At 43.5% G+C, this 16,422-nt stretch overlaps 1 protein-coding gene across 1 annotated transcript in view; it reads right to left on the bottom strand.

Moving 5' to 3' along the window:
- LOC126262497 (nuclear pore membrane glycoprotein 210) overlaps nucleotides 1-16,422 on the bottom strand; it is a 272,203-nt gene that overhangs the window by 65,089 nt on the left and 190,692 nt on the right. Inside the window, exon 11 of the mRNA XM_049959163.1 lies at nucleotides 7,075-7,304. Within this exon, the coding sequence (XP_049815120.1) occupies nucleotides 7,075-7,304 (230 nt within the window). The remainder of the gene's footprint in view (nucleotides 1-7,074; nucleotides 7,305-16,422) is intronic.

The following is a 16,422-nucleotide window of genomic DNA, read 5'->3' as shown; positions in this document are numbered from 1 at the left end:
TCCCAACCCCCCTGTCTCATGTTTCATATGCCTGCAACAGACCTAGAAGCAAGACCTATCCAATACATCATCACTCTACCATCTACTCAAGTTCTGTCACAACCATCTCCTACAACACCAAAAGTTAGGCTACCCGTGAAAGCAATCGTGCTCTGCAAACTAGGCTGCAACCACTGTGCCAGTTTCTAATGAGGCATGACAATAAGCTCTCTGTCCATATGAACGGCTTCTGCAAACTGTGTTCAAGAGACAGCACGACCATCTTGTTGCTGAACATGATGTGCTTCACTTCAATGATTGCTTCATAGTCTGCACCTTCTGTACTCTTACTAACACCACCAGCTTTTCTGAATCACACATGTGGGAATTCTCCCTATGACATACCCTTTGTTCCCATGCCCCCCTCCCTCCCCCTGACCACAACCTTCACTGCGTAATGTAGCAGAATGGGACAATATTTAGTGAATATTATGATTCCAAACTTGTCAGAGAATGTGATGCAAACACACAATGTTTACATTACACAGGTGCAAAAGCGTGAATTGTAATGTTGTTGAATTACCATATTGATGAGAATAAGTAGACTTAAGATTAAATGTGCTCAATTAAACAAATTCTAATTTATAGAGATATTGCACTACAAACTAAAAATATGTCAAATGTAATGTGAACAAAAGCCCAATATATTATTTGTGGAATTTATAATCAGAAGAGTGATAGTATCTATGACGCAAGCCTCCATAAAGACACAACAAGATTTATGTAAGGAACAAAAGTTACACTGTATTGGTAAAGTAATTAATAGATATAATTAAGACATTGTTACTGATGCTCTCTCTCTCTCTCTCTCTCTCTCTCTCTCTCTCTCTCTCTCTCTTTTTTAAATTGCCTGACATGTGTAACTTGGACCGAGATGTTATTTTAAGTGGAGTACTTGTATGAAACCTGAGTTACACACCTTGATTACATCTTCTAGAGTCATCAGCAAATTAAACCTTAAGCCCCCATAAGCATACTGGAAAAATCATATCTCCCTTGTTTTCTAAGCTTTTCAAAATTTATTCAAGGGTTTTTGCACTGAGTCAATATGATCCCAATCTAAATTTCTTTTTGTTTCTTGAACGTAATATTTAAAAAAATACAAATCATTACTGTTACACTGATCAACTGGAATGTATGTTTTTATGTTACTTCATTACAATACTGGCAATATATCCACTGTAAATTACTTGGCCTCTGTATGATCCCAGTGGTACTTACTGAGAGAAAAAAATTCTAGCAGCAGAGGGATTAAGTAATTGAAATGTGGCCATGAAAGCTTCAGTGGTCTACAATAGAAATGAGTATGGTAGTAATTCTTTGCATAATCAAAAATATTTTCTATGAAATGCATACTGTTGTAATAAGATCCACCATAGCTGCTTTTTTTCATATTTTAAGTTCTTACAAAATATCACTCACCCATGAGGCACCATTCAAAACTGCTAATAAATATAACAGGTAAAAAGTATTACAACCAACAACTCTGGTGGATCTTATTACACCAGCACACATTCCATAAAAATTGTTAAGGCTCCAGAATATGAAACAAAAGAAATAGTCAAGACATTTCCTGAAAATATTTTGTTCTCAGTCATTTTGTTTTATATGTGTAATGCTGCAATATCTAAATCCAAGTGACTCAAAAACAAAACATTTATAGTTAAGAAGATAATTATAAGACACACTTGCCTTGCAGACTATTGAAGATCTCCAAAACAGATGAAACAAGTTTGATTAAAAAGAAAAAGAAAATTCAGTTACTAAAAACAAGCAGTAGTTATTATTACTTACAAGATAAACAAACAATGGAAAATCCAAGACACATTTCTTTCACCCCCTCTCCCCTTCCCTGCTCTCATTCCAACACTACGCACTTTCTAATCCACCAACGTACCCACTAGTCTTTTTTTCTGTACTCTGCTTCTCTGATCCCCCCTCCCCTCTCTCCCACCATCCTCCACCATCCCACCTCAGGCCCTTGACTGCACTTAGCTGCCCTACCCTATCCTGCCCCCACCGCGTCTGTGCTCCCACAAGCAGCAATTTACTTTCCACCACTCCTACCCTGCTACCCCTCCCCCTCCTCCGCCTCCTCACCCCAGCCACTTCTTTACCCCCAAGACCCAGTTTGCATCTCCCACCAAGTGATGTTGCTCACAGTCAGGCTCAGTGGCCAGAGACAATGGTCACATATGTGAGTTGTGCTTGTGTGTGTGTGTGTGTGTGTGTGTGTGTGTGTGTGTGTTGTCTGCTATAGAAAAAGGCCTTTTGGCTGAAAGCTCAACATGTATGGCAGTCTTTCTGTTGTTCCTGTATCAGTCTCTGACTCAACATCTCCTCTATATCGTGAGCAGCAAACTTTTCATATTACAAGATAAATACCATTTTATGCGTGTACTGGAGGACACAGGTAACATTAACTTCCTGAATTTTATGTTTCTCTCTGAACATTGAGCCGACTACATTCCTAGACAAATGGTCGCCCTATCAAATGCCTTACTTTTAGTGATGAGGTTGGTATATCCCCACCCCCTCCTTAGCAGCAGAATATCCAAACCAAACTTCTATCTTTCACAATGGTTCAACATAATTGCATGCACATGCACAATTGCTTCTCCCACATCACTGAGACTGATCAGTTTAGGTCAAGGATAACCATGGATGGAGGGGAGGGGGGGGGGGGGGGCAGAATGGGTCTACTGCCACTCTGATGTTCAAGCTGTGTTCCTCAATCATTTTGACATATAACTCAGGGGCAATGTGAGTACAGCTTTGCCTTGCTGAATGAACGGGGCATCTATGGGGTATTGTAAGTGAACCAATGGTTGAATAGCATTTGGCAGTATGTTCTTTTTCTGTTTACCAATGATAGATTACATGTATCAGATAACTCATGTAAGGATACCCTCACATAAAACCACACACACACACACACACACACACACACACACACACACACACACACACACACCACCTATCTGAAATATGCCCTCTTTGCAAGTGGGATCTATATCTACATAAATAATCTGCAAGCCATAGTATGTTGTGCAGTGGAGAGTGCACTGTACCACTACTTGCCAAACAGAGCGAGGGAAAAACGAATATGTATATGTTTCCATATGAGTCCTAATTTCTCGTATCTTATCTTCATGGTACTTACGCACAATGTATGTTGGCAGCAGTGGAATAGTTCAGCAGTCATCTTCAAATGCCAGTTCTCTAAATTTTCTCAATAGTGTTTCTCAAAAGAATGTCACCATCCCATGAGTTCCCGAAGCATCTCCGTAACACTTATGTGTCATTTGAACCTATCTGTAACAAATCTAGCAGCCCACCTCTGAACTAGTTCAACGTCTTCCTTCAATCCGACCTGGTATGTATCCCAAGCAGTACTCAAGAATATGTCACACACTGTCCCACAGGCTGTCTCCATTACAGGTGAACTGTTCTTTCCTAAAATTCTCCCAGTAAACTATTGCACTTCATATTGCTTCACAAAGTTACATCCAGATATTTAAACGACTTGACTGTTCAATCAGGACATTAGTAATACTGTATCCGAACATTATGAGTTTGATCTTCCTACTAACCTGCATCAACCTGCATTTTTTCTCATTTAGAACCAGCTGCCATTCCTGGAAATTTTGTCTATGTTGTCTTGTATGTTCCTACAGTCACTCAACTTCGATACCCTACCATACACGGCATCATCAGCAAACAACCGCAGCTTGCTGCCCACCCTGTCCACCAAATCATTTATGTGTATACAGAACAACAGCGGTCCTTATCACACTTCCCTGGGGCACTCCTGATGATACCCCTGTCTCTGATGAACATACTGGGTTCTATTATTTACGAAGTCTTCGAGCCACTCACATATCTGTGAACTTATTCCATACGCTCATATCTTCATTAACAGCCTGCAATGGAGTACTGTGTCAAATGCTTCCTGGGAATCTAGAAATATGGAATCTGCCTGCTGCTCTTCATCCATAGTTCTTAGTATACAGTACATTATGTGAGAAAAGAGCAAGCTGAGTTTTGCATGAGCGATGCTTTCTAAAACCATGCTGATTCGTGGACACAAGTTTCTCAGTCTCAAGAAATTTTATTACATTTGAACTGAGGATATGTTCAAGGATTCTGCAGCAAACTGAACTTAGTTTTGCGGGTCCATTCTTTTACCCTTCTTATATGCTGGAGTCACCTGCGCTTGTTTCCATTCACTTGGGGCTTTCTGCTGTGTGAGAGATTCATGATAAATGCAAGCTAGGTAAGGGTCCAATGCCACAGAGTACTCTTTGTAAAATCAAACTGGGATTCCATCTGGACCTAGTAATTTATTTGCTTTCAAATCTTTTAGCTGTTTCTTTATGCCAGGTATGCTTATTACTGTGTCATCCACATGGGAGTCTGTCAGGTAGTCAAATGACATTGTGTTTGTAGGATTCTCCTGCATGAACGATTTCTTAAACATGAAATTTAAAACTGTGGCATTCATTTTGCTATCTTCAACTGACACCCCCGACTGGTCAACAAGGATCTGAATGGAAGCCTTAGCCCGCACAACGATTTTACATAAGACCAGAATTTTCTTGGGTTCTCTCCCAGATTATTTGCTAAGGTGTGACAGTGGTAGTTGTTGTATGCTTCGCACAAAGATCTTTTAACAGGCGCATGAATCTCTACTAATCTTCGCATGTCATCACTTATGCATTCACTTTTGAACTGAGAGTGCAACAGTCTCTGCTTCTTCCTCAACATCTGACATATTTCATTATTACACCATGGTGGGTCTCCTCCATCTTTTATCCACTCACTAAGTATGTAACTCTCCAGACCACTATTTGCAGTCCGCTTAAACTTTGCCCATAATTCCTCTACATCCATCTCAATGAAACTAAGTGATGCCAATTCACTGTCTAAGTAAGATGCTAATAATTACTTATTTGCTCTATCTAGCAGAAACATACTCCTAGCCTTCTTGACTGATTTATTAACTTTCGCAATCATATTTGCTATAATGGCATCCTGATCGTTAATTTCTCATTCTATACTGACATTGTCGATAAGGTCCAGCCTATTTTTAGTTACAACATCTAAAATATTTCCACTGCACGTGGGCTGCCACGGTTAACTGCTCAGTACAATTATCAGAAAACGTGTTTAAAAGTATTTGGCACAACTGTCCGCCTGCATCCCCCGCAATGAATCCATAGACATCCCAATCTATACTCAGCAGCTTAAAGTCGCTCCAACTGGTATCTCACGATCTGGGCATTTATGTGCTCTTGACAGTAGACTTTCTTTGAATGACGCTAGAGCTGTCACAGCAGAATCAGGTCGCCAGTAAAAATGTGCAACAATTAACTTGATTCCATCTACACCTGTTATACGGGACCAGATGACTTCACTGTCACACTCAACTTCGACCTCACTAGAGAGAACATTTTTATCAACTGCAAATGAACTCTCCCCCTCCTATGGCCTCTAATCTGTCTTTTCGATATACATTCCATGACTCGCTAAATATCTCAGAGCTTTCCACTTTGGGTTTCCGCCAGCTCTCGGTCCCAAGAATAATCTGAACAAAAGAAATTTCCTGGAAGGCAGTAAATTTGGGAACTTTATAATGAATACTTTGCCAGTTCACTGATAAAATTGTGACAGTTCAAGTGTCTTTATTCTGAATGCCGTTTGACTTCCCCTGCTGCATATCAACTGGTGAAGTGTTCATCGGAGCACCTCAAACTACTGCCTAGCCTAAAAAACCTCATGTGCACTCCACAAGTACTCTGCTACCCAAGTAGCTGCTTCCTTTGTTAGTGCACCGATGATCTATCAAGGGGAGTCAAACAAATCCCCAGTTCTATCATCACCGACTTCTGTAATTAATTCTAAACAAACCTGCTTACCTAAAACGAGAATATAATTTTAAAAAAGATAAATAATATTACTATGTGTTATTTTATACCAGTGCTGTAAGAAAGAAATATAATATTCATATTTGTGGAGTTTCCACCCAGAATTAAGTTAGATAATGTTACGGTATACAATCCTATAACATAACAGTGGTCTTGCGGTAGTGTTCTCGTTCCCGTACACGGAGTCCCGGGTTAGATTCCCGGCGGGGTCAAGGATTTTTCCTGCCTCGAGATGACTGGGTGTTGTGTCGTCTTCATCATCAATCATTCATCCCCATTACGGTCAGAGAAAGGCAATGGCAAACCACCTCCACTAGGACCTTGCCTAGTACAGCGGTGCAGGTCTCCCGCATCATCCCCTACACTCCTCGGAGCATGGGACTTCATCATCATCAACCTAAAAATATGAAGAACACCACAGCCTACAATATGATCTCGATCAAAGAGGCTGATGTTGTATCTTACCGATCTTGCACTCAGATGTTAGTTCAAGGTCTGACAAAACCACAGTCCTGTGACATGCTGAACCATTTCATTTTCCATCATGAGAGGAGCACTCGTATGCATGGTTATAGGTATTAATTTGCAGAGGTGATGTTGGTGTACTGAATATCAACTCAAAAATTATCTTCTAAACAAACTCTCTACATAATGTTTCAGAATTCTCATATTTATATTTCTGTCCAAATTCTCATCAACACTGTAGCTGTCATATTACTGGAGTCCCTGCCTCTTGCAGTGGCCTTCCTACAATCTGCAGTGTTGTGCAGCTCTACTGGAATAAGATTTTTAAATTAAATTGGTGATCTGATAAAAAGCCAGTTGGTCCAGCAACCCCAAAATCTATTATACTAATACATTAATTTTCTGTTATTTTTATATGTCATTCCCTTCAAAGTTTCATCTCACTCACATGGGTTCTAGGGGTGTCTTACACACTTCAGAGAGCTATGTTTATCTGTCACTACTTTCCCATCCACACCCACACAAATAGTTTCCCATCCACACCGCCACAAATAGAAGTGTTCAAAGAACCCTTACATGAATAGTAAATGACCATTACACTAGGGATAAGTACTAAAAAGAGTTTACTTATTGATGAACATACCTCTACTTGCTTAAGAACTTCAGGTATTCCATTAATAATTAATGTTCCAGCCATCTCTGCATCTGACAAGTAAATTTCAGGTGTGCTCACATAAATGGCAGGCATGAATGGTATTGTCATTGGTTCAGACATAACTCCACCACTTTCAACAGTTAAAATAACATCGCCTTCAAATGTGCTTAAACTCGGAGGTGGATCGTCGGCAGCAAGGATCTCACAAGAATATTCACCTGGAGAAACAGAAGAATCGAAATAAGAAAACAATAGGGTGAATCAGTGCACTCTCTCTCTCTCTCTCTCTCTCTCTCTCTCTCTCTCTCTCTCTCTCTCACACACACACACACACACACACCACTCACTCACTCACTCTCTACAAATACAGCTGACTCTTGATAATTTGACACTCAATAATTCGAAGGGAGGAAAAAAGAACGAAAGAAATCAATGTGATTTGATCCCTCCAATAACTGGAAATTGCATCAGTGAGAGCATCTTGCCAGTACTTCATAATTTGAAATCAGGAATCCCACACACACTATAATTTTAAGTCCCCTACTTCTCTGATTCCCACTGATGTCCCGCTACTCCTGTGATTCCCAGGACAGGCTCAGATCCCTGTTGTCTGATTCTCCAACCTAGATAGCATTCAGTTTGCAGTCTGCTTTCTTATTGTGTTGCTGTCAATCCATTTCTCTTGAAACTGGGAAATGTCACGAGTGCCTATCAATTAATAAAATAAGCTTCTTATTGAAGCTGTGGGAAGTGGAATTTTGAAAACAGATGTCACAAAATAGTTCGCTGTTTACCATCTACATTATCAACGATTTAAAAAAAATAAAAATTCTGTTACTGGAAGAATCTCAGGCACAAGAAGAAAAAGATCATGATAGGGTGAATTTCCCTGTCTTAAGAAGTGTTTGCTCAAGTGGATAAATCAGTGTAGATGACAAAAAATTCCCATGGGTGGTGTCATGCTGAAGAAAAAGGACAAGTCCTTTGCTCAGTATCTCAGCGTTGAAGGGTTTGCAGCAACTAATGGCGGTTCTCACATTTTAAAAAAAAATTTCATGCCATAATGCTAAATAAAAATCTGTGGAGAAGGTGCCACTGTCAACAGTTTCCATTGTATTGATAGATTTATGAGCTGAAAACTTCTGAATGCCTATGATCCATGCAACATACTCAACACAGACAAAACTCTCCTTTTTTTTATAAATATCTCCCTAATCTCATCCTAGCATTCAAAGAAAAAAGTGTCAGGGTGGAAAATTGAGCAAGGATAGAATTAATTGTTCTCGTAACCTGTAACTTGGATACATATTGGAAGTTAAGACCACTCGTAGTAGGGAAACCTGTGAAACTAAACTGTTTCAAAGGAATAATACGACTTCCCACAACTTATCTCTTGAATCAACAAAACTGTTAAATGAATGGCTGATCCTGGTTAATAGTGATATGAAAAAGGAGAAAAACAAAAGTTTACTGTTTTTGCACAACTGCACCATACCTGACAAGCCACCACCCTTAGAGCACAGGAGAAACACCTTTGGAATAACTAGGGACAGACCCTCAATTTATGTAATGACAATAGCAAAAAAGTAAGTTGATATTTTGTGTGGCGTCAGGAATCCTGCCCAATTTAACTGGATTGAGGTTTTAAAGTGTTTTTGATTGGCTGGCTGCTCCTGTAAGTTCTGCTGTCAACCACCCATCTTACTGCCTACCACAGTTCTATTAAGTCATTTAATGTGTGACAACAGTACAGATATATCTACTGGAGATTAAATGTGAAATTTTTCTTTACTGTGGCTGTAGTTATACGGCCTTTGCCGTTCCTTTTACGAAGAGTAACTACTCATTCACCAGTAGCATGATCTTGTGAAAGGTCTCTGATGACAATGCTTTTTAGAGCCCAACAATTTTAAAAACATCAATCCATTTCTCTGAAGACTAACATAGATAAATGGGCACAGCATATGGGCTGTTATCCTTACACTCCCGAAGAATGTTAACTTTAAAAAGAGCTTTTGTTTCCTTGACTGCAATTCTCTTGCACAATAAATGTAGAAAATGTTGGAAGAGGCAGTAAGGAAGAGAACATTATTATTTCAGGATCTACCTGTTCTTATAATTGGGTATATTAAGTATTTGATCTCACTGTCTCATATTAGGACATCATTTCTATATCAATTAAAAGTGACTTGTTTGTGCTTTACTAAAATTTACAAGTATTAAGTTTCAAGAAGCGCATAGTAAATATAAATTAAAGTATATTGATTTCACATAATTTCCAATTAATAAATATTCATTCATATCAAGTGATGTAGCATAAAGTGGAGTCATGTGAGCCAAGAAAAGTTTCACATCAGGGATGAGGCTAGTATGAGATCCATCCAACCTTGAAATGAATTATCAGCCTCATTCAATGAGGCATCAAGGCGGTTAGCCTCAGAAAATATGTCTCATCACCCGCAAGACTCTCCAATGTATCTAACATTAGGTCCAATAGTTGGTCAGGTGTGTATTTGGAGGGGGGGGGGGGGCTGATACTTCGTTTTGACACACAAATTTTCAATGGGATTCAAGTTTGTCACTAAAACAGGCCAGTTGATCAGGTCGACAAAGCATGTTGGGGAAGCTATTGCTGCACGATTCAATTCCTGTGAACCAGTGAGTGTCCTAACAGAAATGGATCACTCCATTGGGATAACGCTTCCTCGCTCTCGTCACTGCAGCACATTTTATGATGTACACATTCTAATAGGCAGCGAAATGACGATTAATTTGATGAACTATCCCTGCCCCATCTGACGACATTACCTCCAGCACAAGACTATCCTCCATCACTTTATAAACTCATCTGAAAAGATGATGTGGTGCCAGTTATGGTCTACATTCACTTCAGCGAAAGTAAGCATATAAAGTTTGTGATAATCACAGAGAACCTCTTTATGAGCAGCATCATGGGAGTAGATGTGAAAGGTTTGCAAACATCAGGGAAACTGGTCTCATTCTTGAATCGGACAGTGTTTAAAAACTGACCTTCCATACTAGTGTAAATTAACAAGTTGTCTAGCTGAAGTGTCACTTTTACTAAGCCCAACTCTCAAAGCCGGCCTATTACCCCTCTCTCACACACCATCTTCTCCACTTCTGGTCAAAGCGAGACTGAATGCTGCACCTGGCTGTCGCTTCACGAGCACTGAAACTACTGTATAGAACAAGAGCCAGGACACTCTCTCTTGGCCTGCATCTGCTGAGATGTCCTGGCAGTCAATGACTTTCTGTCATATGCCCGTCTGTGGAACAGTGTGTTGTTACATATGCCGTACATTGGCTATATTTTTGTTATGCTTGCAACACCGTTAAAAAAAACACTTGGTACTGAGAGGATGCAAACCCTACTTACTTCTGAGGGATTTTTTTTCTTTTTTTTTCTTTTTTTTTTCTATTAGAGCCAGAAACATCTTGGCTTTTCAAGTAGATAAAAGTAAGTGTTACAACATATATCTAAAACAATATGTTGTGATTATATGCACCAATCACAGAAATTTAAAAATGTCTACAGGCAAAATTGTTATAATAAGACGGGAACAAACACATCGCTAAAGGAGTGTTACATGTACTGCTGCTGCTGTTGTCACTGTGTGTCATGCTATCACTGGTGCGAGCTATATACAATTGACGGTATCCGAGTTTATCAAGACTCGAACAGAATTGTGTTGAGAACTGCACATGTGCATAAATTATCTTTACTAATAATAAATGCGTAAAACTGTCATGTCTGCCTGTCTGTCTTAGAACATGCCAATACTCAAACCTACTAGATGACTTTTCCTGGGGTTTTCGTGGGTAATTTGAGCATAGTTTGGGGCTCTGTACAGGCCTTCGTTGATCAAAATCAGATCATGGAAAAAGAAGGTATCATGATTTAACACTTTGCTAAAACATTGTCTGTCAAAACATACTGGTCACCAAAGTTACTAGTCAGATTTTTATGGGGATTTCACTGTTACCTTCAACAAGGCTATGTATAGGCTATGTTTTCATCAAAATTGGATCAATAATAATAATAATAATAATAATAATAGTAATAATATTCAGAAGAAGAAGAAAATACAGTAATGGACTCAAACATCCCAGAGCAAACAAACAAAGAACAACACGCATCAATTAAACAATCAGAGGAAAACGAAATCTTAAGACAGCCACCAGAACAAGCACAAATAGAACACGAAGTGACACACATGTTAGATATAGAAGAAAAATTTCAGCTGACATATATAGAATACAAAGACACAAATACATGCATTAGACCATTCTTGCATAGACCACCAAATAACCCACAAGTCGAAACAACAATAACAACTATCAACACAATCATACACAACAAAATAAATGAAAATACAACTATGGAAGAGTTACAACTACTGATTTATATAGGAGCACTCACTACACTAAATATACACACTAGGCAGAGATCAGAACCAACCAACACACAGAAGAAACTCACAAAACCAGCATGGCAACACAGGCTACAGATCAGAATAGAAAAACTGAGAAAAGACATCGGACAGCTAACACAATTTATAAGAAATGAAATATCAGACAAAAAACGAAAAAGGTTACGTAAAATCTCACAACAAGAAGTGATAGAGCAATTAGATGAAAAGAAGCAGAAATTACAAGCACTGGCCAAACGACATAGGAGATACAATAAAAGGAAACAAAACCAAACATTCAACACAAACCAAAAGAAATTTTACCAGACAATAGATAACACACACATTAAAATAGACAATCCACCAAACATAACAGACATGGAACACTTCTGGAGCAACATATGGTCAAACCCGGTACAACATAACAGGCATGCACAGTGGATACAAGCAGAAACAGACACATACAAGATGATACCACAAATGCCTGAAGTGATAATTTTGCAACATGAAGTTGGTTGGTTGGTTGGTTGGTTGGTTTGGGGGATCAAAGGGACCAGACTGCTACGGTCATCGGTCCCTTTTTCCAAAGACAAAGAACACCCACAGAGAATAAAAACGAGGAACAGAATAGAACACAGACGATACAGAACAAGAGAAACTGAGACAAAGACAAGACAAAACGAACTAAAACCACACAGAGTGGTTGGCCGACCATAGAAATAAAAAAAGGAAAAGCCAACCACTTAGAAAAACGTTAAAAAATCAGTTTAAAAGCATAGGCCAAAGGCCAGAATCAACACAAAACAATAACATAAAATAGAAACACTCAGATTAAATGATAAAAGCCCCCTGCCCGAATAAAACGTAAAACTAAGTCAGCCATTGCGGAGTCGTCTGTTAAAAGGGCAGGGAGCGTATCAGGCAGCCTAAATGTCTGCCTGACCACAGCTAAAAGGGGGCAGGCCATCAAAATGTGGGCCACCGTCAAAGCCGCCCCACAGCGACATAGAGGAGGGTCCTCCCGGCGCAGTAAATAACTGTGTGTCAGCCGGGAGTGGCCAATGCGGAGCCGGCAAAGAACTACTGAGTCCCTGCGAGTGGCTCGCAGGGATGACCGCCACACAGCCGTCGTCTCCTTGACAGCACGGAGTTTATTGCGCATCGTCAGTTCGCGCCATTCATCGGCCCATAGCGCCAAAATTTTGCGGCGGAAGACTGCCCGCAAATCAGTCTCTGGGAGGCCAACATCAAGAGATGATGTACTCGTGGCCTCTTTCGCCAGACGGTCAACATTCTCATTCCCGGGGATCCCAACATGGCCTGGGGTCCAAACAAAGACCACAGAGCGGCCGCAACGGTCAAGAGTAGACAGGGACTCCTGGATAGCCATCACCAGACGGGAACGAGGAAAACACTGGTCGAAGGCTCGTAAACTGCTCAGGGAATCGCTACAGATAACGAAGGACTCACCTGAGCAGGAGCGGATATACTCTAGGGCTCGAAAGATGGCGACCAGCTCAGCAGTGTAAACGCTGCAGCCAGCCGGCAAGGAACGTTGTTCGGAATGGTCCCCTAGAGTGAGCGCATAACCGACTCGACCAGCAACCATCGAGCCGTCGGTGTAAACAATGCCAGAGCCCTGATACGTGGCCAGGATGGAATAAAAGTGGCGGCGGAAGGCCTCTGGAGGGACTGAGTCCTTCGAGCCCTGTGCCAAGTCTAGCCGAAGGCAAGGGCGAGGAACGCACCACGGGGGTGTACGCAGAGGTGCCCGGAAAGGAGGTGGAATAGGGACAAGCCCAAGCCCGGAGAGAAGCTCCTTGACGCGTACGGCGATCGGACATCCCGACCGGGGCCGACGTTCTGGCAGATGGACGACTGACTGCGGGAACAGGACACGGTAATTTGGATGCCCGGGCGAGCTAAAAACATGGGCAGCATAAGCAGCCAGTAATTGTTGGCGTCGGAACCGCAGTGGAGGGACACCTGCCTCCACTAGGACGCTGTCCACAGGGCTGGTGCGGAAAGCACCAGTGGCAAGGCGTATCCCGCTGTGGAGAATGGGGTCCCAGCACCCGCAACGCAGATGGGGATGCTGAGCCATAAGCCAGGCTCCCATAATCCAGACGGGACTGGATTAACGCCTGGTAGAGCCGCAACAGGGTAGAGCGGTCGGCGCCCCAGCGGGTGTGGCTCAAGCATCGCAGAGCGTTTAGATGCCGCCAACATGTCTGTTTAAGCTGCCGGATATGAGGCAGCCAAGTCAACCGGGCATCGAAAACCACCCCCAAAAACCTGTGGGTCTCCACCACAGCAAGGAGTTCGTCGGCAAGATAAAGCCGCGGCTCAGGATGGACTGTTCGGCGCCGGCAGAAATGCATAACGCGGGTCTTGGCTGCCGAAAACTGAAACCCATGCGCTACAGCCCAAGACTGCGCCTTACGGATAGCGCCCTGTAGCTGACGTTCAACAGCTGCAATGCCAGTAGAGCTGTAGTAAAGGCAAAAGTCGTCAGCATACAGGGAAGCGGAGACACAATTTCCCACGGCCGCAGCGAGCCCGTTAATGGCTATTAAAAACAGGCAGACGCTTAAAACAGAACCCTGTGGCACACCGTGCTCCTGGACGTGGGAGGAACTATACGAGGCCGCGACTTGCACGCGGAAGGTACGATGCGACAGAAAATTGCGGATAAAAATCGGCAGAGGACCCCGAAGACCCCATCCATGAAGCGTAGAAAGGATGTGATGACGCCATGTTGTATCGTACGCCTTTTGCATGTCGAAAAAGACAGTGACCAGGTGCTGACGGCGGGCAAAGGCAGTACGGATGGCCGACTCCAGGCTCACCAGATTGTCGGTGGCGGAGCGGCCTTTACGGAACCCACCCTGAGACGGAGCCAGAAGGCCCCGAGACTCCAGTACCCAATTTAAGCGCCGGCTCACCATCCGTTCAAGCAACTTGCAAAGAACGTTGGTGAGGCTAATGGGACGGTAGCTGTCCACCTCCAGAGGGTTCTTTCCAGGTTTCAAAACGGGGACGACAATGCCTTCCCGCCATTGCGACGGAAACTCCCCCTCGACCCAAAGACGGTTGTAATGATCGAGGAGGCGCCGCTGGCAGTCCACGGAAAGATGTTTCAGCATCTGACAGTGGATGCCATCTGGCCCAGGAGCGGTATCAGGGCAAGCAGCTAGGGCACTGCGAAATTCCCACTCACTAAATGGAGCATTGTAAGATTCTGGGTGGTTGGTGCAAAACGAAAGGCTCCGACGTTCCATCCGCTCTTTAATGGAGCGGAAGGCCTGGGGGTAATTCGCAGAAGCGGAACTCATAGCAAAATGCTCTGCTAATCGATTTGCAATGACGTCGGAGTCAGTACAAACTGCTCCATTCAGTGAGAGCGCAGGGACGCTGACAGGTGGCCGATAGCCGTAGACGCGTCGAATCTTGGCCCAGACCTGCGATGGAGTGACATGGAGGCCAATGGTGGACACATACCGCTCCCAGCACTCCTTCTTGCCTTGGCAGATAAGGAGGCGGGCCCGCGCACGCAGCCGTTTGTAGGCGATAAGGTGGTCTATGGAGGGATGTCGCTTGTGACGCTGGAGCACCCGCCGGCGATCTTTAATCGCTTCAGCGATCTCAGGCGACCACCAAGGCACAGCCTTCCGCTGAGCGGACCCAGAAGAACGGGGAATGGCAGATTCGGCGGCAGTAACGATGCCGGTGGTGACCGATTGAACCACCGCATCAATGTCATCAGTAGAGAGAGGCTCAAAAGCGGCAGTGGAGGAGAACAAGTCCCAGTCAGCCTCATTCATAGCCCATCTGCTAGGGCGCTCAGAAGAGTGACACTGTGGTAGTGACAAAAAGAGCGGAAAGTGGTCACTACCACACAGGTCGTCATGCACACTCCATTGGACAGACGGTAAGAGGCCATGGCTACAGATGGAAAGGTCAATGGCGGAGTAGGTGCCATGCGCCACACTGAAGTGTGTGAAGGCACCATCATTTAACAGCGAGAGATCGAGCTGCGACAATAAATGCTCAACGATGGCGCCTGGACCTGTTGCCACTGACCCACCCCACAGAGGGTTATGGGCGTTGAAGTCGCCCAATAGCAAGAAAGGTGGCGGCAATTGGGCGACCAGTGCAGCCAGGACATGCTGCGAGACATCACCATCCGGTGGAATGTAAAGACTGCAGACGGTAACAGCCTGTGGCGTCCACACGCGTACAGCGACAGCCTCTAAAGGCGTCTGGAGAGGGACAGACTCGCTGTGCAGAGTGTGAAGGACATATATGCAGACGCCACCAGACACCCTTTCATAAGCTGCTTGGTTCTTATAATAACCCCGATAGCCACGGAGGGCGGGGGTTCGCATTGCTGGAAACCAAGTTTCCTGGAGAGCAATGCAGAAGAAAGGGTGAAGGCTGATAAGTTGGCGGAGCTCAGCTAGATGGTGGAAGAAACCGCTGCAGTTCCACTGGAGGATGGTATTGGCCATGGCTGGGAAAGGCGTGACGGGACGGGGAAGGCAGATTACGCCGCTGGGTCACTTGCTGCCTCCAAGTGAGCACCTGTGCCAGTGCTTTCCATGGCGTCGGAGGGACTGGCGAGATCGAGGTCCTCAGCGGACACCAGGATCTCCACCTCGTCCTCAGACGCAGAGTTTGAAGGTTGCGGTGGGACAGGTGCCACCGCAATGTCAGGATGCTTGGGAGCCTTTTTCTTCAACTGCTTCGCACGCTGTGCCTTTGGAGGGTCTGGCTGGGAGGGCCCCACTGGGTCAGTCTCAGGGACGGACGATGACCGCGAAGCCCTATGACCAGCGATCGGTTGTTGTTTCAAACCTTTGCGGGTTTCCGCTTTGACACTGGGCGAAGCCTGGGAAGGGAGGGC

The sequence above is a fragment of the Schistocerca nitens genome, chromosome 6 (assembly GCF_023898315.1).
Source record: "Schistocerca nitens isolate TAMUIC-IGC-003100 chromosome 6, iqSchNite1.1, whole genome shotgun sequence".
Classification (NCBI taxonomy): domain Eukaryota; kingdom Metazoa; phylum Arthropoda; class Insecta; order Orthoptera; family Acrididae; genus Schistocerca; species Schistocerca nitens.
The sequence above is the reverse complement of the archived record's forward strand: the minus strand, read 5'-3'. Positions and strand labels throughout refer to the sequence as shown.